At 45.8% G+C, this 25,190-nt stretch overlaps 8 protein-coding genes across 8 annotated transcripts; 3 read left to right on the top strand and 5 right to left on the bottom strand.

Moving 5' to 3' along the window:
• Window positions 1–4,651: 4,651 nt before the first annotated feature.
• Window positions 4,652–8,495, top strand: IAQ61_010378 (uncharacterized protein; the record flags this gene model as incomplete). Its single annotated transcript, XM_003841712.2, has 5 exons — window positions 4,652–5,643; window positions 5,705–5,794; window positions 5,836–6,912; window positions 6,962–7,677; window positions 7,747–8,495. Coding segments are annotated over 5 exons (3,624 nt in total), but the record flags the coding sequence as incomplete, so codon positions are not given.
• A 1,259-nt stretch (window positions 8,496–9,754) lies between these two features.
• On the top strand, window positions 9,755–11,735 carry IAQ61_010377 (uncharacterized protein; the record flags this gene model as incomplete). Its single annotated transcript, XM_003841711.1, has 6 exons — window positions 9,755–9,878; window positions 9,954–10,329; window positions 10,391–11,001; window positions 11,057–11,298; window positions 11,358–11,438; window positions 11,496–11,735. The coding sequence occupies 6 exons, from the start codon at window positions 9,755–9,757 to the stop codon at window positions 11,733–11,735; spliced, it is 1,674 nt and encodes a 557-aa protein (XP_003841759.1).
• A 346-nt stretch (window positions 11,736–12,081) lies between these two features.
• IAQ61_010376 (uncharacterized protein) lies at window positions 12,082–13,384 on the bottom strand (the record flags this gene model as incomplete). The annotated part of the gene is made up of 2 exons (XM_066098762.1): window positions 12,082–13,297; window positions 13,347–13,384. 2 exons carry the CDS (start codon window positions 13,382–13,384, stop codon window positions 12,082–12,084), a joined length of 1,254 nt encoding a protein of 417 aa, XP_065951307.1.
• Window positions 13,385–14,174: 790 nt separating this feature from the next.
• IAQ61_010375 (uncharacterized protein) lies at window positions 14,175–15,065 on the bottom strand (the record flags this gene model as incomplete). The annotated part of the gene is made up of 7 exons (XM_066098761.1): window positions 14,175–14,205; window positions 14,261–14,393; window positions 14,442–14,479; window positions 14,627–14,674; window positions 14,719–14,764; window positions 14,820–14,905; window positions 14,953–15,065. 7 exons carry the CDS (start codon window positions 15,063–15,065, stop codon window positions 14,175–14,177), a joined length of 495 nt encoding a protein of 164 aa, XP_065951306.1.
• A 247-nt stretch (window positions 15,066–15,312) lies between these two features.
• On the bottom strand, window positions 15,313–17,188 carry IAQ61_010374 (uncharacterized protein; the record flags this gene model as incomplete). Its single annotated transcript, XM_066098760.1, has 6 exons — window positions 15,313–15,543; window positions 15,594–15,697; window positions 15,752–16,243; window positions 16,298–17,029; window positions 17,079–17,107; window positions 17,160–17,188. 6 exons carry the CDS (start codon window positions 17,186–17,188, stop codon window positions 15,313–15,315), a joined length of 1,617 nt encoding a protein of 538 aa, XP_065951305.1.
• A 3,347-nt stretch (window positions 17,189–20,535) lies between these two features.
• IAQ61_010373 (uncharacterized protein) lies at window positions 20,536–21,353 on the top strand (the record flags this gene model as incomplete). Its single annotated transcript, XM_003841705.2, has 2 exons — window positions 20,536–20,651; window positions 20,750–21,353. The coding sequence occupies 2 exons, from the start codon at window positions 20,536–20,538 to the stop codon at window positions 21,351–21,353; spliced, it is 720 nt and encodes a 239-aa protein (XP_003841753.2).
• Window positions 21,354–21,624: 271 nt separating this feature from the next.
• Window positions 21,625–22,251, bottom strand: IAQ61_010372 (uncharacterized protein; the record flags this gene model as incomplete). The annotated part of the gene is made up of 1 exon (XM_003841704.2): window positions 21,625–22,251. One exon carries the CDS (start codon window positions 22,249–22,251, stop codon window positions 21,625–21,627), a length of 627 nt encoding a protein of 208 aa, XP_003841752.2.
• A 1,501-nt stretch (window positions 22,252–23,752) lies between these two features.
• IAQ61_010371 (uncharacterized protein) lies at window positions 23,753–25,145 on the bottom strand (the record flags this gene model as incomplete). Its single annotated transcript, XM_003841703.1, has 2 exons — window positions 23,753–24,949; window positions 25,023–25,145. 2 exons carry the CDS (start codon window positions 25,143–25,145, stop codon window positions 23,753–23,755), a joined length of 1,320 nt encoding a protein of 439 aa, XP_003841751.1.
• Between the last annotated feature and the right edge of the window lie 45 nt (window positions 25,146–25,190).

The following is a 25,190-nucleotide window of genomic DNA, read 5'->3' as shown; positions in this document are numbered from 1 at the left end:
TTAGTGCTAAAGCTCCTTACTATTATATCTTAGGTAAGTTGTCTAGGATTGCTAGGGTTATTTAGGCACTATGCTTTAGATTATTAGATAAGGAGTAGAGGGCTTATATTCTAGGAAAGTTAAGTTAAACTTGTAGAGTAACTTAGCTAATATAACGCTCTTTTCTAATAATCTAAACTATAAGGTAGTATCTAGCCTAAGGAACTAAACTCCTGCTTTAAGTAATTAAGCTTCTAATATAATATTTATATAAAAACCTTCTACTAATACTACATTAGTGAGCACTAAATCTTCTGTTTTTGGACCTCTTGGTCTATTAAGAGTATTAGGGATCACTCTTATCCCTCTACCTAAGATTAGAAAAGCTTAAGTTCCTGCTTTAACTGTCTTATATTTAACTAATCTAAATAAGCTTTCTTCTAGGTAGCTTATATTATTAACTAGGTGCACTGCACCCCTATTGTTAAAGATAGTGCTCTTTAATAGAGCGTAAGCTTTAAAGTCTATAGTTAAATAGATCCTGTTTGTTTTCTCTGCTATTAACATAGGGTTAATTAGTGCCGCCTAGATACTGCCTAGATAGGTAATCGCGCTTACCTTACTACCATAATCTTAATTAATAGGATAGGACTTAATTAGAGCTTTTCTTAACTCTTTAAATTTTAGGTTCCTATTAATCTTTTTCTTAATCTCTAATTATTAAGTAGTAGTAAGCTTATTACCTATATTAGTCTAAGCTTTAATAATATTTTTATATTTAAGAGGTTTCTATAGGTAAGATCTACTACATAGGTATAAAGACTCCTTCTTTAGTTAATTAGAAGGTAGAGCTCCTATTATTATAAACACTCTAGGACCCTTAGAGCTTAATCTTATATTATTCTCTTAAAGAAGTAATAAATAGATCTTAGTAACCTGTAGGAGGTTATAAGTTAGCTCTCCTATTACTAACTTTTTAATAATCCTTTAAAATATATTTTAACCCTAATCTAGTAAGATCCTAGTAGATAGAGCTTTAAGATAATCCTATACTATAAGCTATCCTTTAATATTAGGTATGTTGTATACCTTAGCTTACGTATATAAGATTATCTACTCCTTCTACTAGTAATTAGTATCTTAGCTACTTATCTTTGCCTTAGCAAGATAAGCTTTGTACTATAATCTTGCTAGTATTACAGCGCTTAAGTTAGTTAGCGCTAGGGTATTGTAGAGCACTTAGATAAGTGCTTAGAAGGTTACTCTTCCTTAATTAATAAGCTCTATATAGGCTAGGGTAAGGATCCCTTAATCTACTATATTATTAACCTATATAAAGAGGTTCTAGATTACTAATAACTTTAATGCCTAATCTAATAAGTAGGCTTAGTACTAAGCTATTTAGAGTTTATACTGCTTGCTTGTTATATTAGATAGCGCGATATCTGTTGGCATATTGGGCTTAATAGGTTTATTCTTAAAGTGGTTTTTAGTATCTAGAGCCTTAGGGTCTACCTCTACCTAGATCCCTTTAGTTAGGGCATGGTATCTAAATTAAATATACTAGGTAGGCCAGTTAGTTAATCTAGTAAGTAGGATATCCCCCTTTAGGATTTAGTTGCTTATAGTAGAAGAGTAATAAGTAAGCTTTTTACTTAAGAAATAGTATAAAGAAAGAGTAAAGCTTTGCTAGCTTAGTGTCTAAGTTAAATAATACGCTTAAATAGATAGGACAATCTTTAATAAGGTAAAGCGCAAACTAGGCTTATAACTGTTAAATTTTAGATTACTAAGGTTAGGAATAATTTAGGAGATAGATTATTAGATTATATCTACTACGATTGGACTTATATATATAGAGCTTTAGCTACCCTTACTAGAAGGTAAATAATTAGTAAACCTTCCTTACTAGAGCTCCTGCTTTTTATTAGGCACTTAGTAGTAAGCTGGCAGTTAATCAGATAGTGGGTCATACAGGGGTATTAACCAGGATTGATTAGGATTAATTAGGATTAAGATGCTCCGTGATCCAGTTAATATCCCTCCTGCAACAATTACTTATAGCCTACTTATTATAAATATACTTTACTACTATATCTTCCTTATATATTAGCTAATTTTAAAGAAGAAGATAATAGTACTATAATTATCTACTAAGGGGAGCTCTTCTATTAAGCAAGGTATAGTAGTAAGGAATTCTATAGTATAAGTGTGCCCTAAACACGTTCTTAACGTGTTTCTAATATATTACTAGAGAAAGTTTAGTAATAAGGGTAACCTTATCCTTTATATTTAAAATATCTATTAATTTTAGCCTACTCCTACCTAGACTAGTAGATCCTTAGTAAAGTATAAGTAGGATAGCCTAAATTTCTTCTATGCTATAATAAGAATTTATTACCTTACTTTATCTAGTAAACTAGAGTAGGTAATATAGCTATTATTAAAGATATTTTTATAAGAATACATTACTAATATATTACTAACGTGTTTAGTTTCTAATACTTAGTTACTAGCTACTTCCCTACCTCTAGTATAAGGGCTAGATTTACCGCCTACCTTAGCTAGCCTACCCCTTTACTCTCCTAGGCTTCCTAGTATAGAGGAAATTATTCCCTCTATACTAGGAAGTCTAGAGCCTATTTAGAATATATCTAGAACACGTTTTACCTCTACTAGCCCTAGCTATTAACTAACCCTTAGTAATAGTATTAGTAAAGAGTAAGATATCTCTTAGTTATTATCTCCCCTCTTATATCTACCTTAGTCTCCTCCTTTACCTAGTTTACCTATAGTAGTAGAGGTATTAAGCTAGGTAGTGCTAGCTAAACGCGTTTAGAATAGGTTATAAACACATCCTCTTAGTAAACTCCCTAAAATCTAAAAGGTTACTATACCTACTCCTTAATATAAGGCTAGTAAGCATAAAGGAGAGGTTAATAATAAGGAGTATAATTATTACCTAAAGAGTAAGGGTATAGAAATACTATACCTATAGTATAGTAATAATAACCTAAAAGGTAGATAAGTAAAAATATACTCTTAATATATTACTAATATATTATAGCATGTTCCTTTTATATAAGGTGTGCTAATAGGTAATATTTTATATAGAAAATCTAGTTTTACTTATAGTTATTAATATTTTAAAAACTACTTTAATATATAAATAATTAAGATTATTTATACTTTTTTTATAAAATATATTTACTATAGTTAACTATAGTATATTATAGTAAAGTATACTTAGTATATAAATAAGTATATATTATTATTAGTTTTAAAAGCCTTTTAAGTTTTCTTATATATAAGTATCTATAGCTATTCTTATAAGTTTAAGTATTCTTTAGTTACTACTTTTTTATATTCTTTTACTATAATATATTAACTTAGTAAAATATATAAAATACTTATAAATATATAACTTTTATTTATATATAACTAAGTATTAAATTAGTAAAGTATTTATTATATATAAAGTAAAGTATACTTAATTAACTAATACATTTATAATATTAAAATATTTAATAAGTTTATAAACTTTTTAGCTATAACTAAATAAAAAAATATTATAAATATATTAGAAATATATTATTAATAGGTTAACTATAGCTTATATTATAACTATAACCTAGGCTTTTTATAAAGCCTACTAGTTTATATTATTATAGTGCTGCCTACCTTTAATTATATTACTAAACCTATTAATATTATAATTAAACTAGCACTCTAATAATATATTAGCAACGCGTTTATAATATATATCTAGTAGACACTTACCTTAAATAGCTTAGCTATAGTAGTAGTAGCAGATAGTATAGGGGATAACGTGGCTAGAGGTATAAGAAAACTATAATATTCTAATAATATTAAGCTATAGATTAAGGTTAGAATATATTTTAAACACGTCTAAAACATATTCTACTTATATCTCTATTAGGTAGGTAGAAGGGGTAGATAGTAGGTAGACTAGTATTAATAGCCTAGGTTAGGCAGCACTGCTACTTATTATAATTATAAAGGTTCTCCTCTTTATACTTATACTCCTCCTAGATATCCTAGTACTATACTAAAATATATTAGTAACGCGTTCTAAATATACTCTATACTATACTTACTAATAATACTATTAATAATATTATAGTTAATATTCCTAGCAGGATTCTTATAGGGGGAGATATTATTATAGCTATAGTTCTTAATATAGGTATAGAGGGTGCCTCTAGTGCCTAGACGTGCTTATAGTATATATTAGAACGCGTTCTTAATATAATATTAATATATTCTTATACTATAGATACTAGTACCTATAGGGAACTAATAAAAGATCTTACTAATATTAATAATAAGGTTATTATTATAGTTATATTTAAAGGGCTAGAGGTTATAAGGGGCGCTATACTAGCTAATATACTAGTAGTAAGCTAGCTAGAATATATTAGTAACACGTTTAAAATATATTTAGGGAATACTTATATTAAAGAAGAGGGTCTTAGAAACTATAGTAGTAGATAATAAGGTTAAGGATATAAAAACGCGTTAGAAACGCGTTCCTAACGTGTTCTTGCTTAGCCGTGTTCTTGCTTAGCCTCGCTTAGTAGGGCCAAGATCTGGCTTGGCCCTCCTAACCTGCGTTAGTCTATGGACGGACCTATTTTTCCTATGGCCAGTTGACCTGCTTCCTCGCATCATACCACCTGCCTCACAATGTCGTCATGTTGATGGCCTTCGGGAAGTTTACGATAAGGCTTATGGAATCTGGCCTCCTCACATCAATCTTATCTACCCATTCGTCTCACCAGAGAATCTTGTTCAAGCACAACAACAAATCCAACAATGTCTGGAGCGAGAACTTGAAGCAAACGACGCTACTTCACTGGAACTAAACGAAGTTGGGCTTTTCAAGCACCAAAAGTCGAGCAGCATTTTTCTCAGCGAGGCACAAGATACGTCTACGTCATTCCTGGGGACACTTCGCCAGCTATGCTTGGAGAGCCTAGGCCAGAAAAATGCGAGGGTTGATTTCCATCTGACTATTGGACAGGTCGAGAATGAGATATTATTGTTAGAAGCATTTCTCCTGGCGAAGGCACGGCTCCTTCCATCTTTACGCTTCAGTGTGGGCGCGCTGGCCATTTTGATACGCGAGTGCAGAGCTGGAACTAATGCTTCTCCTTCTATGCGCTTATGGGGAATTGTTGACATCCCAACACGAGTGGATGTTTGGAAACCACAGTGTCCTGAATTCTGGATTCCTCATCATCAATCAGCATCCTTTTCTGCCGAAACGGAACAGGAAGAATGCGATGCATGGAGCGGAAAAGAAGGCAACGCCTTCATGCATTTTCAGAGCGGACCTACATATGCGTACGATGCAGGCTCATGCAACTGGGTTATTTGCACTAGCTTTGAGAATGATATTGCTAGTGCATGTAAGATCTCTATTGCGTCCTATAACATCAAGACAGATTCTGAATATCCTCCTGAGCGTGACCGCGAGCCGCTGGTCGCAAGCAATATTCTCTCAGACACGGCGCTGGCCGATATCCTCGTGTTACAAGAAGTCTCCGACGACTTTCTATCATACTTCCTAAACGATACTGAGGTTCGGAAAAGATACAGGTTTGCATCTCATGGACCACCAGATCAGTTAGACATTGGGCCGTGAGTATTGACCTACTGGGTCTGTGTTTGTATACGAGGCTATTATCTAACGTAAGCGCAGTCTTCGTAGTATGCGAAACGTTGTCATCTTGAGCAGATGGTCATTTCGCTGGTCTTCAGGACCGTTCCATAGGAAGTACATGTCGCCCAGGTACTACATGCCTTCCTACCAGTGGCTGACCCGAAAATTAGGCATAAAGGAGCCCTGATTGCTCAATTCATGGATCTATTGGCCTCCGAACGCATGGATCTTGTTGTGGCTGGCGTACATCTGACCTGTGGTCTTACTGATGGCTCTGTCGCCGCAAAGCACAACCAACTAAAGCGGCTGACTGGATACCTCGCAGAGAATCATGCTTCCAGTCCCTGGATTGTTGCAGGTGATTTCGATATTGCAACATCGGCCTATACCATCGATCCTGCACCAAAGGCGAAGTCAATAACTGAGCAGACGGCCGTGTTGCTCTCATCGCTAGAATCCGGCCTAAATCAAGCTGGTCTAGCCGATGCCTGGTCGATTGCTCGCCTGGAAGGAAAATTGGATATAACCATGGGCGATTCTGAAGAATCATATGATGGAGAAGCAGGAGCTACTTTCGACCCAAGAAACAATGCGCTTGCGGCGGATTCAACCAACACCTTTGAGAACAGACCGCAACGATATGATAGAATATTCGTTCGCTCACACGAGGCGTTAAGAGTCGGCCATTTCAATCTGTTTGGTGTGCAATCAATTGCAAGTGATCACTATGGTGTTCGGGCGACGCTGCACATTACGAGCCCTTCAACGGCCTTAACGGAGCCTTTTGCCGAGACAGCACGCAAAATGAAGGTGGAACACAAGGAGGCCGCCACGGCCTTGTCTGATCCGATCAGCTTGCAGTCAATGCTGTACCGTCAAGATATGATTCCCACAGAAAAACAAATGGAGGTTCGGCAACAAGCCTTCGAGTTGCTGAAGAATGTCGTTCTCGGTACGATCGATAAGCAAGATCACGCAAGTTCTGGGGTATCGTTGAACATGGTTGCGGTGGGTTCATATGCTCTCGGTGTTTGGACAGCTGATTCGGATCTTGACTGTCTTTGCGTTGGTTCTGTCAGTTCCAAGACCTTCTTTAAGCTTGTGCGTCAACGACTCGCAAGAGCGAGAAATCGAGGGATAAAGATACTTCGAAAGGTTGAAGCCAAGACAGGCACAATGCTCGAGCTATCTGTCGATGGCATCTCAGCTGATCTCCATTACTGTCCGGCAGCACGAATTGCAGAGAGGTGAGGCACTTCAACCGTAAGTCTAGTTAAAATCCGTTGACAATTTTAGATGGTCTGAGTTTCATGGACTGTCCGCATCCGATCCGATCTTCAATCTTCCAGCTCTTTCCCTACGCAAATTGAAATCCTACCGAGACTTTCTCTACATCCAGCGTACTTTACCTTCATTATCGGCTTTCCGCACAGCCTTTCGTTGTATCAAACTATGGGCTGTCCAGCGAGGAATATATTCCTCAAAGTTTGGTTACCTCAGCGGCACTCATATCACTCTGATGCTTACGTGGATATGCAAGAAGCTCAGATATCAGTCTGGCTCAGTTGGGCCGCCGGACATGGTAGTAAGTTTCTTCAGTTATTATGCAAACTTCGATTGGACGAATGAGCTTTTGTTCGATGCATTCTTCCATGAGAGTCGGCCGCGCTACCATCGCAGTGCTCGGGAGCCAATGGTCATACTGGGGTACCATGCGCCACACTCAAATATCGCTCACACGTCAACGACTCCGGGATTGCAGATCTTGATGAATGAGTTCAGGGCCGCTGCGGATGTGCTATCATCTCCAGGAATCACATGGGCCAAATTCTTCGGGGACCCCAGCAGTTTGAAAGACTCGGTGCAACTACATCTGAGTCAAATGACAGAACACTTTCTGGCCACACAGCACAGCTTCGTTACAGTGGAGATGCAGTACTGGGGTCGTACGTTAGCCAAGGGCAAGGGTCTTGTGGGTTGGATCGAATCGCGGTGTCTCTCCCTTGTCGTTGGTAAGTCTACGAGCAATTGCCGATAAACGCGCACATATCAGGTAGGTATACTAATGAGTACTTCCACAGATATCCACAAGATGCTCCCGGAGTTAGAAGTCCGCATTTGGCCCACACGTTTTACCAACGATAAGGCTGATCTGAAGGAACTCAAGGAGTATCATGGCTGTTACCTCATTGGTCTTACCAGATCTGAGACCAGCCGTTCCAGTAATAAAAAGGAAAGTCAGCTTGCAAGGCAGTCCTTGGAAAAAGTCCTTGATCGTTTTCTCACCCAATTGAGAACAGATGATAAAAACTACGATTCGTCTACAAGTTGGGTGGATGTATCACTTGCGAAACCATTTGAAGTCAGGACGTTGCGACTTGATAATCGCGAATGGGGTGATCACGCTGCAGACATCGATCCCGACTCAGATGATGACGATGATTTTGATGATGAGGGCGCAGAGGAAGACGAGAAACCCTTAGAGCGCACACTACCTCAGCGTCCAAAGCCCACTGCAATTCCAGTGTCGACTTCGAAATTACGGCCAGCGTCGGATGTCCTCAACCGATTGCGTTGGGATCCCGGCCTTGACCCAAGCGACTATATCATCGGATACGAGGACCGCTTCTTGGGTGCGAAAGAAGCGAATCTAGACAAGTGGAAGACGGAGCAGACCGATGAGGAGTTCATTCCCCAACATCGAATTCTCTACTTCAAGAAGAAGGGAGGTGACGATGGGAAGGGGGAGTTGGTGTGGGAACGCGCAACGAGACTTGACAAGGTATTTGGAAGTGGGGCTGGCCCAATGGATCGGAGATACAACCTCTAGTTTTTAACTTATTGTGGTAGCACTGTGTGGGGTGTGCAATGAATCCGTCCCAAAAGCCATGGAGTTTCCACTTGCGGACATGGCAAGTTGAACAACTGTCGCTATAATCGAAGTACAGCGGGAGTTTCCCCTCGAATTTCGAGAATGCCATTCCTGGAGAACGTGACTGTGATTACTGTCTACACAGTAAATGATTTCACCAGTCAGCTGAGCAGCAAGAGCCTCAACTGCCATGCTCGAACCTCCCGTCTTCATGCAGCGAGTCAGCCTCATGGTATCATGGCGGGTGACGATCAGCGGCGGATCTTGCAGTTTCCACCTAGGCCAAGCACGTGACAAGCAATGCCTGGCTTCTAGCGCTTCCTCATTTGATTCCAACTGAGCAATTCACGGCGCAACTTTCAGCCCCGTCGGATCAACTCAACTCTGCTCAGCCAAAACAAGCCGACGGCATCCACGGGTGCGGGACGTTGCGTGGGCAAGAAGCTTGTTCTGGGGAAGCTGGGGTTGTTTCAACGTCATCCCAAAAGAACCAACCCCCCCTCCTCCTCCACGGATTATCTCTGGGGTCTCCAGGTTGCCAGTTGGACTGATCAAACGCCGCGGCTCTTGAGGGTTGTTGTTGGCGACATGATGACGGTTGTGGCATGGAACACATTTCTTCGTTTTGCAACGAGTTCATGCAGATGTCGGTCGAACCACCAATTCCATCACGTTACCGTATACCGGTGCGCCCGATATTCCACAGGGTTACATTGTTGCCGAAGATGAAATTTTTGTTGCATGAGCGAGATGCCACCATATATCCAGATGGACAGTACTGTGTACCTAGCAACAGGATGAGGCTCTGTACCGTAGCAAAGCATGCTCCGCTTTTTTCGGACCAAAGCCCCACAGAAACGTCCAGCAAATCTTCACGTGCACTGCGAACAAAAGATCTCAAACAACACGCCGGCTTCCAGCATCATCTGCGGAGTCGCAAGGCCAAGGGCTTCTCTGATCGTCACTTTTGCTACCGATCCCTAGGCAGTCCTTCCCTCGACACCCTGCCAAGATAGTCGGAAGCAACAGTGATAGGCAGGTATACAATTCGCGCAACAGGGCTCTACCCTTGACCCCCCACCGACCAGGCAAATACAGTAACACAGTTCGGGCTTTGACATTGTTGCTATAAGTATGTTGCCGATTCTGCCCCTTCCCTTGGGTTTCCCAGTCTTCTGTCTCAGCAATAACGAGACCCTTACCGTCCTCGCATCAAGATGACGACTGACAATCAGGACAAGTCGGATAAGATAGAAACTGCACCAAAGCAACATTGGGAAGTTGCGGGCATGCACCATGCCAATGATGCAATGGTAACGCGTGAGCCGTACGGCCCTTCTGGTATGTTTTCCCCAGATGGAATGAGTACTCTTTGATTCCCATGCATGCAGAACATTACTGATAAAACATAATCAGGATTCCAGGGGCTGTTCACAAACCACTATGTCGCCTTGTGCGCTGCCTTTGCGACGATAGGTGGTCTCTTGTTTGGATACGATCAAGGAGTCATTTCTGTCACTTTGGTCATGGACCAGTTTCTCAGTCGCTTTCCCCGCGTTTCTGCAGAGGCGTCAGGGGCTGGCTTTTGGAAGGGTCTGATGACTGCTATGCTGGAACTTGGTGCTTTGATTGGCGCTCTCTTCGCTGGTTACCTGGCCGATCGGCTGTCCCGAAAGTACTCGATTGTGTGGGCAGTGGTGGTCTTCACTATTGGCAGTGTATTGCAGACCGCAGCTATGGGCTATGCTATGCTGACTGTTGGAAGATTGATCGGTGGTATGGGAATTGGAGCGTATGTATCAAAGGCTTTGCGCTATATCTTTTGTCTGCGACCATCAGCTTACAACGATCAGGTTGGCGACCATTTCGCCCCTCTACATCTCGGAAATCGCGCCACCGGAAATACGAGGCGCTCTCTTGGTCCTTCAGGAGTTTAGCATTGTCTTCGGCATAGTCATTGCTTTCTGGACCACGTACGGAACGCGATACATGGCTGGAGAATGGTCATGGCGCCTCCCATTCTTCATTCAAATGATCCCAGGCTTCATTTTGGCCATTGGAATCTTCTTCCTGCCATTCTCACCACGCTGGCTATGCAGCAAAGGCCGCGACGACGAGGCTCTTGCCGTTCTTGGAAAGCTGCGCAACTTGCCCACCGACGATCATAGAGTCGTTCAGGAGTGGTGCGAGATCCGTGCCGAAGTTGCTTTCACCCAGGAAGTTAGCCGCGAGAAGCATCCTAACCTCCAAGCTCACACGCACATGAACCATCTCAAGCTTGAGTTTGCGTTGTGGGTTGATTGTTTCAGACATGGATGTTGGAGACGAACGCTTGTGGGCATGGGTATCATGTTCTTCCAACAATTTGTTGGAATCAATGCGCTCATCTACTATGCGCCGTCTCTGTTTGAAACTTTGGGCCAGGACTATGAGATGCAATTACTCCTTTCCGGCATCATCAACTGTAAGTCCAGTCGCTAGAAGTTTTTTCAACAGCCAGTTTGCTTACTGGAAACCAGGCACGCAACTCGTCGGTGTCGCCACGAGTCTCTGGACCATGGACCGCTTCGGTCGACGTCCGCTCCTACTCTCTGGCTCCGGACTGATGTTCATCTGCCACCTCATCATCTCCGTTTTGGTGGGAAAATTCGGTGATAACTGGGAGAAATATAAAGATGAAGGTTGGGTGGCCGTGGCCTTCCTTTTCTTCTACATGTTCAGCTTTGGCGCCACCTGGGGTCCAGTCCCATGGGCTATGCCTGTAAGTTTCCAGCCCCTCCACCATATCAAAATTCGACCATATGCTAATCCAGCTTGCAGTCTGAAATCTTCCCAAGCTCGCTTCGCGCAAAAGGTGTCGCACTCTCCACCTGCTCCAACTGGTTCAACAATTTCGTCATCGTATGTAACACTCCGAAGTACAAACCCCAAGATCAAGCATCTGACCAAAGGTTTTAGGGCCTCATCACTCCCCCACTGGTGCAGAACACTGGTTACGGCGCTTACACATTCTTTGCTGTTTTCTGTCTGCTCGGACTCGTGTTCACATGGTTCTTTGTCCCCGAGACGACCGGAAAGACACTGGAGGAGATGGACAAGGTGTTTGGCGATGTCAGCAGCGAGGCCGAGGAGCAACGAAAAGCACGCATCATGAGGGAGATTGTCGAGGGAAAGAGAAAAACCTCCATTGTACCATGAGTGGGGTAATTATGAAATAATGTAGATTGGTGAAATAGACGAGCTCTATGAGGCAATCTGAAAATTTAATAAGAAAAAGAAACGAATTCATACAGATAGCACAAGTCTTGATGTGTATATGTTGCATTGCTCCTACCTTAACAAACCGTTTGGTTAGAAAAGCACTCGCGACCTTATCCCTCACGTACCTATTTCAGAAAATGCATCTACTCATGATAAGATTCCCAGGGTATAAGAATATACGTCCATATGAAAACCATGCGCATAACTTGCCATGTTCGTAAAATGCGTTAGCTGGTACGCCAGGTCTCCAGACTCCTCGCGTGAAATCAGTTCGGTGAACCCATCAGGACAGCTTCAGTTCTTGCATCGCCGTGTCGAGATTGCCGTTGCACTGAATTTCCTTGGTGAGCTGCAATTGCTTGCCCCCGCTGAAGCGAACTATCCGAGCCGAGATGTCTTCCCAACCATGTCCACGCATAATCGTGGCTCGGATATGCGCGTCGCTGGCGCTGCTCGAAGGTATTGAGCCGTTGATGGAGGTAAAGGAGGGTGGAGGTTGTGTCGCCTGTGCCAAAGCAGTTTCAAGAGCGAGATGAGCATAGCAAATAGCCTCATTTGCCTCTCCAGGGATGCCGATATCGTCCAGTAGTTTCGTGATGATGCTCTCGGGCAGTTGTGCCTTGAGATGGTCTACAATGTTTGCGTTACGCGCGCTGGCGCCGCAGAGGAAGAGCTCGTCGACTTGCTGGCCCGAGGGGAAGTAGTGAGCTAGTAGTCTTCGGTATTGTATCACGATGTTCTGGGCTGTTACTCGGGTAATGGTGGCGATGGTGTCTTCTGCACAGATGTCCATGAGAATACATTCGTCGAGGAGTCGTTGTCCGTCGTGGTCGCCGAACATCTCGCGGGCTATGATCAGTGGCGGTAAGTCTCGCAGGTAGTCATGCGAGCGGAGGAATCGGTCAACGATATCTTGATTGATTTTGCCCTTGGTTGCGTACGCTCCGTTGTCGTCCTCACAATGGTCGTTCGACGTACAGTATGCCATGGCATAGTCGATTAGAAGACTACCGGGGCCGCAATCGCGTGACATTGTGATATGGCCACTACTATCGTTCAAAGGCGGTATGAAGTTGATGTTTGCGAGCTCACTAATATTGAGACACGCGCGGAACTTGGACGGATGGCGAAGAAACAATTTGTTGACGAATGCAATGGGTGAAGCAAGCGGCTGAATCGCTAGCTTTTCGATGACTGCGTAATCAAATATAGTCGTGATCTTTGTTTCCTCTGCGATGGTCGCAATCCAATTGAATAATTGGAGTGCCGAACCATGCCCTTCATCGGAGCGTCGACGTGCGGGCACGGTTGCGCTGTGTGCGCCTATAAATTCGATGGATTCGAGGGTGATATCATGTCTATCACAGAATGTCCTGATTCCATCCGCGAACAACTTGCCGAGTTGAGCGTTGAATAGTGCTATCGCGGAGGGTTGGCTATGCGCGTCGCATAGAGCCTTTAGGATGGACAATCGAGCTGTTGAGAGGATAGGTATGTTACTACTCTTTAAGAAGTCAGCGCAGTCAGCTTAAAGGATAAGCTACTTACTTGAAGTACCTGCAGGCGTAAAGGAGCGTGTGGAGCATCTTGTGTATATTGGACCAGCGCGCAGGTGAGCCGATTTAGCCCACTTCCAATACACACCCCTAAGCTTTTCATCTCGAGTACACTGTCGGAATCTCTCTGGCTGGGTTTACTCGGATCAACATCGGTACACGAGATGTCCATTGCTGAGTCGCGGCGGCGCAACTTGAGGTACGTGATGATGGAAGCCATAAGTAAGATCCTCGGTATATTGAGATATGCACGCTGTCGTGATAAGAGCTGACAGGAACACGTTGAGCTTGTAGTATAGCGAGTACTTCCGAGGAAACTGTCATGCGGTGGGCAGTAACATACGTCAGGAAGAGATGTCCAAACCGAAAATGATCAGGTTTGCCATCCGTTGTTGCAGGCTTGAGATGAGACACCGACTTATTGGGTTGCGTGTCGTGCATAGAGTACCCGTTACGAAATACGGAATTAAGAGTAGTCCGAGGAAATCCATAAGAACTCAAACTTACATAGCTAATTGGCCCCCACATTATTGTAGTGATTATGTGTACGAACCTGAATTACCGGTCGGGTCAACGAAGCAGGGGGGAAATTGCGGCACACTGTGCCTGCACTGGTCGGAGGTATGGCCTGCAAAATCAAATCAGTGGCAAAAGAATTAATACTGTCGAACTGATTGTGCATTCCAGGCGTCAAAGGATTGGGGGGATTCTTCTTCCAGAGTCTGGCACGTCGCTGCTTCTGGGTTCGAGCTCAAGGACCGCTATTGACATTTCCGCTGCAAAGCGAAAACGTCCAGACGCAGGTCTAAGCACACAACGGTTATCTTGAACAAAGATAGGTTTGATCGCTTCTGAACTCATATTAGCCAAATCCTCTTTCAGCGAGAACCAACGAACAGCGCCTACATTGACTCGGATTTGGTCTTGAGCGCAGACGACACATGCAGAAATGATGTCCAAAGAACGTTCCTCGGAGTACTATTCTCACAGCTCATCCTCCGGGGGTTTTTCCTTTTCAAAGGTGAGGCTACTACTACATCTAGGCTTGATCGGTAAAGAGACACTTGGCGAAAGGACACCGTCGTACCGGTACAGGTGAGCCCATGCTCACATCTCCAGGCGGTCCTGTCCCATGCATGAATTACGTTACAAATATCTCTTTACGGTGGAAATAGTGCTCAAGATATTAAGTCAAGGTCGTGCAAACTGAAATGATCAGATGATAACAGTCATGATGGTGTGAATGATGTAAGTCCATGTAAATGGTCCTACCAGTTCGCTGTCCGAATGGACGTGCCAAACATGCGAGAAGTTGCGAGGCTTGTATGTTAATCGACACTCGGCCCTTAGCTGGTGATTCATACCTATATGCAACATAGGTAGCACTTTGTCCTGAGACATTCAGTTGAACTGACTGCCTACCATTTCGCCACAAGCAAGAGCCGACGCAATGGAAGTGTCGTACAAAATCCATGACGAGCATGTATCAGGCTGGACTTGTGCTTTGCCACGCTACGCAAACTGGATTTTTCGCATGCCTCGTCCCGAATCCTGTGGCAAAGTTAGGGTTAGGTAAATCTGAGGTTCTGCCGGCTTACCAGGTATTCGATTGGTCATGGGAAATTTTGCCGGAGCGTGCAACTTGAACTGGCTCTTCTGATACAAGCTCTCTGTTGTGCCATCGCCAAACTGCTTGCTTTGTGCAGAACATAAACGTTCGATGATGTCATATGCATGTGAAGTCGAACTTTAATATATTCATTGTCAGGGCTCAGCGGAGCTGCTAGACCTCGTAGTCATTACAAGACTCCGCCGCTGGCGTTTTCGTTTCAATCTGTTCAGGCACAACTGATCGATGATTGTACCCTCGCGATAGTTATTATGTATGCATTCTTTTTTCAAGCGCTATTTGAAAACTGTAAGCAGGTCGGCGGCTTGAAATAGTGGACAAGCGCGCCTTATTCCATGTCCCACTGTGATTTGATTGCGCTGATGATCCAAGCGGTTGGCCAGATGTGCGATCTTTCAACGTCAACGAGAAGGTGCAATATTTCTTCGCGTTCGCTCGAATCAGTTATAAGAGGGCCCCATATGAAGATAGTATGGCAAACAGTGATGCACAGCGGCACGATTTCGGGTGAACTCTTGCTGGCCCCGCATATTGCTCGAGCATGATGCAGGATTTGGTGCTATAAGAGTTGGTGAATAAGACTTAGACTCACGTTAAAGGCTTACCTACATCTGCTTCAGACAATCTTCCAACGTTGCGAATCGCGAACTTGGGGCCTGGTTGGTAGCTGAGCAACATAATACATGAGAGATGAAAGAACCCAAATGCCATGGCTAGTTGAACCTGTCAGCGTAGGATTTGTTACGTTGGAGAGCCAATAAACATACCATGCCAATCAGCAGTGAACCAAATTTGCTGAAATGCCGTCGTAGAGTGAGAGGCTCCCTCATAAATAGCATTAAACCCGTCTGGCCGCTCTTTCATCCAACTTTGAACGATATCCCAAAGCTCCTGCCATTTCTGAGATCTCCGTTGTCTATCACTCAGCGGATGGGCAGCTTCGTAACAGAAGTTGACCACGCGAGCAGTATTCCAGACCATTTGGTTGGTCCACGCTGTTTCGATTTTGAGTCGTACTAAAGGGTGTTCGGACGTGGAAATCATCATCGGCGGAGGATGGACTTTCAGTGAGATATCGACATCAAGTGACTGCTGATTGATTGTTGCGTTGTAGAGACATTGCCGAACGTAAACCCAAAACGCTGCTTCCCGTAAGGTAGGCGCCGAAGGGTCGACGGAATGACTCCCCTGGGAGGTACGAATGATGGCTGAACATCCACTCAATTGCCTTTCCGCATCTGAACCTGTGCTAGAAGAGACTGTATCTGTTATCAAGACATATTCACCAACCAAGTATAGGGATCCCTACTGACCATTCAGCTGCTCATAAAAACGAAGGATGACAATTGCGCACAACAGAGTCTCGTCAGGGCTGGCAGCAGCTTCATTCAATCTTTCGATGAGTAAATGAATGCACTTATTATATGAACTCTCAGCTGTACCGTCCTGTCGGTGACGGCCAGCGAATGACAGAACAGCATAACAGAGTACTGGGCATATCTTGGTCTTTTCGGGGACGTCTAGAGTGAATTGGCGGCAGGCATCCGTACAATCGAGCCATTTGCCCAGGAATTCGGAGTAATGATGGATGAGTAAAGCTTCATGGTGCGTCAAGACAATTCCTGTCGACGAGTATGGCCCAATGTTCTCCAAAGCGTTCTCTGTGAGGGCCGGACTTGCGACAGACACACCTTGAACAGAATTTGGCGGGCGCGTTATTCCAAGCGATGATCCCGGTGAGTGAGCTGCCACAGAGGGCGATGAGAGGCTGACGGAAGATCGTTCCGTTCTGGTTCCGGTGCGACCAGTGTTCCATCTCGGTGAAGTGGCCCGAATCTCACTTGTCTCGAATAGTCCAATAACCTCCGTCTCGTCCATGTTCATGATGCTGCTGTCCAGAGTGTTGGTCTCTTCTCGGGTAGTCACAGGCAATCTGCTCGACGAGCTCTCAGGCTGATAATCCTTGATTGTACCATGCGGAGTCTCCCATTCACACAGACGGTTCTTCTTACTACAGTTCGTGCACTTGGGGCGGGTTTCATCGCCTGTCTTCTGTTAAGCTTGTAGACAGAGGCATTTCGAAGGCCAACTTGCATTTGACCCGACGAGTTCTGCAAGTAAGACTGCACTATATTTAACGGATGTCGTTTAAGCTGGTGAATTTATGCCACTTACCAGCCGTTTTTAGATCGAAAATTTCCCATTTCAATGGACTGATTCCCTATCCCTTTGCATAGAGGCTGAATATAATCGAGTTTCTGCGATCTGTATGTTCTGTCTCGAGCTGAAGTCTGGAGGAGTCATCAGGTGTGCTATGTAAAGAAGGTGGCGAGAGATAAATATTATACGCAAGTGTATGTGCTTCTTCGTTACGATTATCAAATGATGGTTCACTTACCAAGACGCATGACAAGCTGAGAAAACTCGTTGGGATCTTTAAGGTGCTGACGTTCATGAGGTGGAAGGCCAGACTCTCCTAGCTTGCCACGACATCCCGCAGGGGCTTTGCCGTACAATGAAAGCCATGTCTAGGTATATCTCGGGCCCGCTAGGCTTCGAATGTGTTAGCATCGAAGCTCACTTTGGGTGCTACTCTGTCAATCCACTGTTACTCATGGATCAATATGGAGCAATCCCGCCGTTCGTAATCGGGTGCGCCATTGAAGGAATCTGGATCCGAAACAGGTTCGTGGGCGTTGATCTTCGGAAGAAGACCTTGAAAACTACAGCCAGCTTGATACAGTCCCTCCTCTTCTATTGAGTCTTGCTTCGAAGCTCACTTCTGAAAATCAACTACAAATCATCTCGCACATTGGTCCTGAATGGTGTGCCGACACCTTGCATGCCGAAGTGTAGTGATGATCATTCGCACATGATCATACATGGCTATAATCATTGTTGCTCCTGGCTGATCCGACATATCCGCCCTATTCGAGCTGAAAGCTGTCCTGATGTGGTAATTCGTTACGAGCAGTCTGATAGAGATGGCCTGTTGTCGATTAGCCTATGGCTTTGAAAACAATTTTTCCAAATCTCACAGGACATGGCTGGGTCTTTCTTCCGTTTTGTTCTGCAACAAAGAAGCGATACTATAGGCGTGAGAGACAGGCTCGCAATGATACAAGATTTGTATTTGTGCTACTCGACTGTCTAGCCGAGACGAGTTCGAGCGCCGTAAACCATCTCGACTGCGAAGATGCTGCATCACCCCTAGACTCCGTACCGTCTTTTACCATTCAACCGGTTAGACGTAAATCCGGTACCTCGCGCGAATGGTATGCCAATTCTTTCTGAGTGAGTTGAGTCGTTCTCCTATCTGACAGAGGTCTGTTTTGCGTTTACGATCTTCTTTCTCGGCACCTGCACAAAGAGCTTCAACACAGCTCCAGAGCAGAAGTACAGAGTGTCGATGGTACCGTCATTCGAAAAAGGCATGATAGCATTCCTATGAGAGACAGCTAGTCTCAGAGAGCCGCTCTTGCTTGGACCAAGTTCTGGATAAGTCAACTGACTCCCTGAGAACAATCTTCATGAGTTGTGCTAGCCTCCCTAGGCGGTATGACGTGACTATAAATTGAATCTTAAGAGCAGCTCTGCAATGTATCAGGCGTCAGCAGAAGTCTGGCTCACAATGAAGTGTCACACGAAAAGAGATTTGCAGTTTGGTCGTTGTGTGGGGGGTTTTCAACGGGTATGCATACCTTGATTCCGTACTTTCACACAGAGAAGCTTCTGAGATAGACCAACACAAACACATCAGCACATGAGGTATTCATAGTGACTGACGACAGTGCACCTCCATATTCCAAGCTTGCGCCTCGATTGTTCAACAATACCGGCTCAATCAGCACTAATCAAACAACCTCGTAGCTACTTCCGGTCCATCGATTCAGAGCCATTCGAAAGTCACAGCCGATTCGAACGATCATATGATTGAGCGTGGTTGACGGTGCATGTACCAGATCATGCGAAGAACGAAGATAGGCCCTCCATCTTTGAAAATGCCTTCAGCATCGATATGAGTCGAGACATTCCTCCACGTAAAGGTTACGTCACGGATGGTGGGGCCAATACTTGTCAGTGGCGTGCGATCGATTTGTGATACTACGTGGGTTTTAATTCCGAGAAATTTGTTTTGATGCAGATAATCATATCTGGACTACTGCTGTCTCCGAGTTTCGAGAGCAGATGGAGGTACTGGATCCGATATCCCACGATGGTTACTAGAGGTGAGCGGACCGACCCTTTCGAACAATGGCAAGACGCGGAAAATTTATAACCGATCCTGTGGTGTTCCGCTGGTCTTGTGTGCGCAACCGATTGGTATACAAAGGAACTGAAAAGGCGGAAATTTTCTTCGAGGAGTCGCCTGGTTGGAGATCAGGATGCAATATCTTTTGAAGAGGGAGGTGATGCTATATATAGAGAAGTGTTGGCAGAAAGGAGAAGGGCTTGTTCTTGGCCTGTATACATCCGGCCATATTTCCACTGCCGGGCAAAGCAGGCGCTATAATGACGATAGGAAAGCGCCCTCGAAGCGAGATCTGGGTTGTACTATCCCCCCTTGTGCAGAAGATTGACAAGCGACAGCCTGGGTTCTCGGGAGGATATCTGATGAGCAACAAGTTACGTAGTGATGCTTCTCCAAGCATTGAACCTGGCGACTGGCAGGAACACAATGTATCCGGTGAATTCCCTCCCTCTCTTTTGGACCAGTCAGATCCTTGCGATTGGAAGCGTGAAATAGATAGGCAACAATATTGTGTGCATTCCAGGATTGGATATGCATGATGAGACGATACAGGCGTGGTCCCAGGTCCCATCCCGCGCCACAACGAAAACGGGAAGTCGACACGAGTTTCGAGATGAGTGCGAGCCAAGACAGAGGGCTGCGAGGTTGCCGCCCATACTGCTGCCCAGGAGACACTGTAGTGTCTATGATCAAGTACCTATTTCTTGATATACTTTGTTGCAATGCATATGCCATACAACTTACATGGTATCGTGAAAATGTTAGGTCTATGATTCTTATCGTTGCTATTTTGTTTTTTCAGATACAAGAATAGGGAAGAACTCTAGTTAGAAGGCTGGTGAAAAACTCTAGTTAATTCGTCGATACTCCCATATGTAGATATCATGCAGGCCCTCGTGATGTGAGTACGTTTTCAAAGCTTGATGCAATTTGTCTCCGAGTATCACATCAGTGGCATAGGCACCGAAAGCACACCTACCGGTATAGTTAGCCTCCTCCCAGATCAATTGGAATCTGCAGTCTTGGGACAGTTCTGATCCAAAGGGAACACATCACTTCATGCTATCGAACTCCCAACCGAGCCGGCTGCGCCTTCCTGATACAATATCAGGGGCTGCCTTGACCGACACTGCACTTACTTCTTGACTTCCAAGTTCCTATTCATCATCAGGACAACAATCCGCCATCATGCAACTACCTACCGCATCCCACCACCCCAAGTCAGTCGGTGCAGCCATCTATCACCCCGTCACTGTACTATAACTTCAAAACAGTCTCCAAGCGCGGTTACGAGGCAACATGAGACTCTATACAGTATTTTCCATATTGGTACAATGCTCCCTCCTCCAGGCAACGGCAGCGGCAGCAGAGAGCATGGAACTGACAGTAAACAATGCCATCGCCCTCAACACCTCGTACGTCTTCTCATTTGAAACCAGCGCAAGACTCCCGCAATAACAATTGACAAGAAAAGAAACCTAAACCTCCCAAGCTAACCAAACACATCCCACAGCATGCTCGACACAGACACTACAAACTGTACCATGAAGCAGACCAAGCACACCGAAATCATGACATGCATCTTCAGCCAACCCAGGACCCACACCGTCCACTGCACCCGCTCCCAAAGAAGCCACACCAACTCACCTCCCCTACGCCTCCGAATCTTAGGCGTCGAAAACACAACCTACGTACCCGAGAATGCAGAGAGCATGCTAAACATCTTCATCGCACGCGAGCTCTACCACGAGCACAAGACCCGATCCAAGAAGCCGCCGTTAACGGCCAGATACTCGCGCGACTACGGACTGGTGCAACAAGAGGAAGTACTGACACGGGCGAAGAAGAAGATATTCGCCACGTTTATAGTCATGCTGACTCTTCTGACCATGATTGTGGGTACGGTCGCCATGTTCAACGCCCAGCACATGTTTAAGATGGGGTCTTCGGATCAGAAGGAGGTGCTGGATTTGGCGCTGCAGCGTAATGATCTGATTGACAAGATACGTGAGTGTGCGCGGCAGAAGCAGTGGCTGCATGCGGAATTGGACAAGGTCAGGGCTGAGGAAATTAGTCGGGGGTCGGATACGCTTTCTATGGCGACTATTGTGAGCTAGGCAGGCTGGTGTTGATTGATATTGAATTTGGATGGATGGATGGATAGGCGGTGGTGTAGTTCTGCCCTTTCACGGCACACATATACACACAAATAATATATGTGTGCTTCATTTCTCGCCTCCTTGAACAACAAAAACTGGATGTCACCACATCATCTTTCATTATCATCGTTCCCCTGAACTTTTCCCCCTCTTTCCCGTATCAGATTCGCGATTCCACATCTCTACACCACACCACCCCTTCAACACGTACCCACTACCCGACCCCCCCTCAACAAGCGCGACCAACAACCACATCATCAACCCAGACCTCCCACCCCTCCCCCCCAGCCCCATAACCAATAATCACAACCGCCAGACTATGCCCTCCAGCCCTCCAGCCTTCCAACCCGCCAATCTCCTGCAACCCAACCAGCCCCCCAACCCTTGTCCACCCCGTCGTCCCCAACCGCCGCGCCTCCCCACACCTCACCCCATCCAGAAACAGCTCAACGCTGAGGAATCCCAGATTATCGGGCCGCGAGGACGCAAGGTACGCTGTGCACTGTATACTTTGTGTATCTGGTGCCAGTGCAACACCTCCGAAACCCTGCGACAGCGTGAGACTAGCATCGACGGAGCTGTTGCTCATCGCGTAATAAAAGTGTGCGCCGCTGTGCGCGCGGTTGTCGGGGCTGGTGAAGACGCCGCGGGTGACGAAGGAGCTGGTTACGATATCCATCCATGGCGGCAGGTCGGATTCGAAAGAGGGGTTTTGGAGGGCGTTGGTGGGAGTGCAGGAGGGGGCGGGGGGTTCAGAATTGGGGAAATAGGGTGGGGAGGGTAGGGTTAGAGGTGTTGTGTGGGGTGTAAGGGTGAGGAGGGTGAGGAGGAGGGTGGGGAGATTGGGGGAATGCATCGGGGATTTGTGGTTGGCGTGGGTATGAGTGGGATGGGAGATGTCGGATTTTCTTTCTGGGTGTCTAGATGTCTGGTTCTGGATGTCTGTTGACCTGACTTCCCGCGTGGCTGGCCAGGATACTGGGATAATGGAGATATTCGTTCCGTCCTAGCCGTCTTGGTAGACTCGGATCGAGAATCCTCCTTCTACTGCTTGTGACAAAATCGATAACTCAATAATCCAAAAAGGTCGGACAACTGCCCTTATCTATGTCAATCCTTTCCTGTCCTAGTCTTTGCCTTTTTGCAAAAAGTTTCCTCTCCCGGGGTGTAAGAAGCTGGTTTGCTGTCCCCAGGGAGCCAAAAGCCTGGGATTTTTTCAGGGGACGGCGTGGACTCTATTCGACCAGATACTCCGTCTGGGCGTAATGGTACTACTTCAACAACGTCAGGCTTCAGGTTTGGTTGGCCCGGGCATGGAAAGCCGGTGTGTGTGTGTGTGTGTGTGTGGCCAAGTTTGTGTTCGAGTGAGAGAGATAACACGTTATACCAACTCAGAGGAGTTGTGGTAACATTGCTGCTTGTGCTAATTCGGATCGAGATTGACAGTGTGGTTGTGCACAAGCGCGGCAATGGAGAGTGGAGAAGTAGGTAGAATAGGTATGACAGGACAAGGTCGGAGGATTGATGTTATTCAATATGTTCGTGTACTTGAACAAAGGTTGAAGAGAATGAGAGTGACTAGACGGGTGACACAGCGAGATATACGCGACGAGACACTACTTTGCTATGTACTCACCCTTCTTACCATGTTCGATTGGCCTACCAGCCAACGACACATCATACCTTGAAATTAGGTACACGCACATTCCAACATGCGGCCATGGTTGCTGGGACCATAACTCAGGTCGTCCAGGAGTTATGCTGAGTGAAGAGTTAAATGGAGCAAGCAGGCTGGGCATGCTCAGCCAGACGTAAGACTATCCCGGCAAATTCCTGGTATTTGTACACCTCAGGGCAACATCGTTACGCCACCTGCCGTAACTTCCTTAAGATTGCATTTTGTACCAAGCCACAGGGTTTCGGAGTCGTCAGGGCACCCATTGGTACAATGTGTGGCAACGGCAAGCGAAATTCGCGGGGCTCACAGCTGAGCATCTGAGACACTAAACAAAGTAGTAGGGGAGGATGGCGAAGTTGAGAAACCAATATACGTTGCAACAGCAACATTGCGTTGACCCTAATCTGAGACATTGGAAGCTAAACGGTTGGGATTGGAGGTTTACCCAAGGATTTAGTGGGAGCCAATGGGATGACAGAAGCTGCTGATGAGCATACGACTGGCTGTTTGGTGGGAATGAGGTACCAGGGCAGGGCTTCTGGAAAATGAGAATCGGCCAAAGAAACAGGAGGAGGTGGAACTAAGGCTGATAAATATAGTAGGACAAAGATGAGATGGTACTGGGTTTCTTGTTCGTGGATTGATCGTGAACCAGTGACAAGAATGAATGCATGCGCTTTTATTTCTTCGGTGCGACTTCCTCCCACTGAACGCCCACCCATTCCTCGAGATAGCCTACTCCACCTTCTGAGACGTCGCTGGGTTTGCAGTCTTTGCTGCATACGCCCATGATAATGGTGCCCCACTCCATGCCGTCGAGGCTCATTTCTTCAGCTTCCAACTCGGTGATGGCATGCGGTGTGAGCTGGACCTCGAAGACGCGATCTGCACCACAGTTCTGACAGCGAGGCATGCCTGCTCCTCCACGCGAGCCTGTGGTAGTGATCTTCGCGTGAGAGGACGGTCCATTTTCAGAATGCGGGCCCAGAAGTTTGCCAATCGCGTCACTGTCGCTGTAGAGGAGGGGTTTACCCTTAAACTCGTAGCGTAGGACTTGCTCAGGGTTTTCGCCGATGCGATCTGCAAATTTCTGGAACGTCTTGTCTAGAGAGCTCTCGTAGACTTCCTTGTCTTCCTTTCCTCCTCCGCTTCCACTTCCTTCGGTATCAATGTCCATTCGCGCGTTGTCTGGTATCGCAGGTGTCGACGGTGCGTCGAGCGTTTCATAGTCGGCGTCGAGGTGGTAGTGAGGAAAGACTGTAGGGAATGCTGACTCTGCTGGCCATGGTTCCTGAGGGCGGGGGGGTTGTTCGGTATGGGAGAGTGAGTTTAGGCGGACCTTGGAGGCGAATGTCTCAGGGAATGTGGTCGATGCCTCGTCCTGCCTCTCTTCTGGCGTGTCTTCAGATGTGACTTTGACAGCAGGTGGCACAGGAGTGCCGAAGGGGTTCGCATTGGCTGGTTTCGAGGAGAATGGGTTCGATAGCGCAGCACCATTCGACTGTGCAGCGAATGGGTTCGAAAAGGGATTCGCAGGCGTCGCTGTACTGCTAGTACCGCTCTTGACACCAAACAGCGACTGTCCGATCTTGGGCTGGGGCTGCTCATCCACCTTGACAGGTTCCTTCTTGTCGGTTTTTGGGGTGGATTTACTGCCGGCTCCCTTGGCAATACGCACACCACGTATGGCTCTCACGCTGCCATCCTTCCTACGACATGCCTTACGCCGACATGTCCAGATATATAGCCGCCGTGAATGGCCTGGGAATTGGTCGGGGAGGTCGCCATTGAGTTCCAGTAGTAGGGAAAGAAGGCCGTTGCACACTTTGCACTTGGCGAGTGCGCCCGAGGGAGCGGTTGTATCGTCTATCCAGCTCTGGAGGCATGGCACAACATGTCAATCTCCACCGAATTTGCTACTAGATTCTGACAGTACACTGTCAACTTACAGGCGCGCCCCCAAGGTGAGAAACCGCATCTCCAGTGGCTTCCTTGGTGGCGTAACCGAGGAGCACATTGGTCTCAGTGTAGTCCTCGCCCTCGTCTGATGACTCGCTGTCATATGGTGGCATCTTTTGGGGGGGGGTGGGATGTTGTTTTTATATTTCTTTATTTCT

Source organism: Plenodomus lingam (genome assembly GCF_022343315.1).
Source record: "Plenodomus lingam strain CAN1 chromosome Unknown contig_8, whole genome shotgun sequence".
In the NCBI taxonomy this organism is placed as follows: domain Eukaryota; kingdom Fungi; phylum Ascomycota; class Dothideomycetes; order Pleosporales; family Leptosphaeriaceae; genus Plenodomus; species Plenodomus lingam.
Note: the sequence above shows the minus strand (reverse complement) of the source record. Positions and strands in the feature narration are given on the sequence as shown.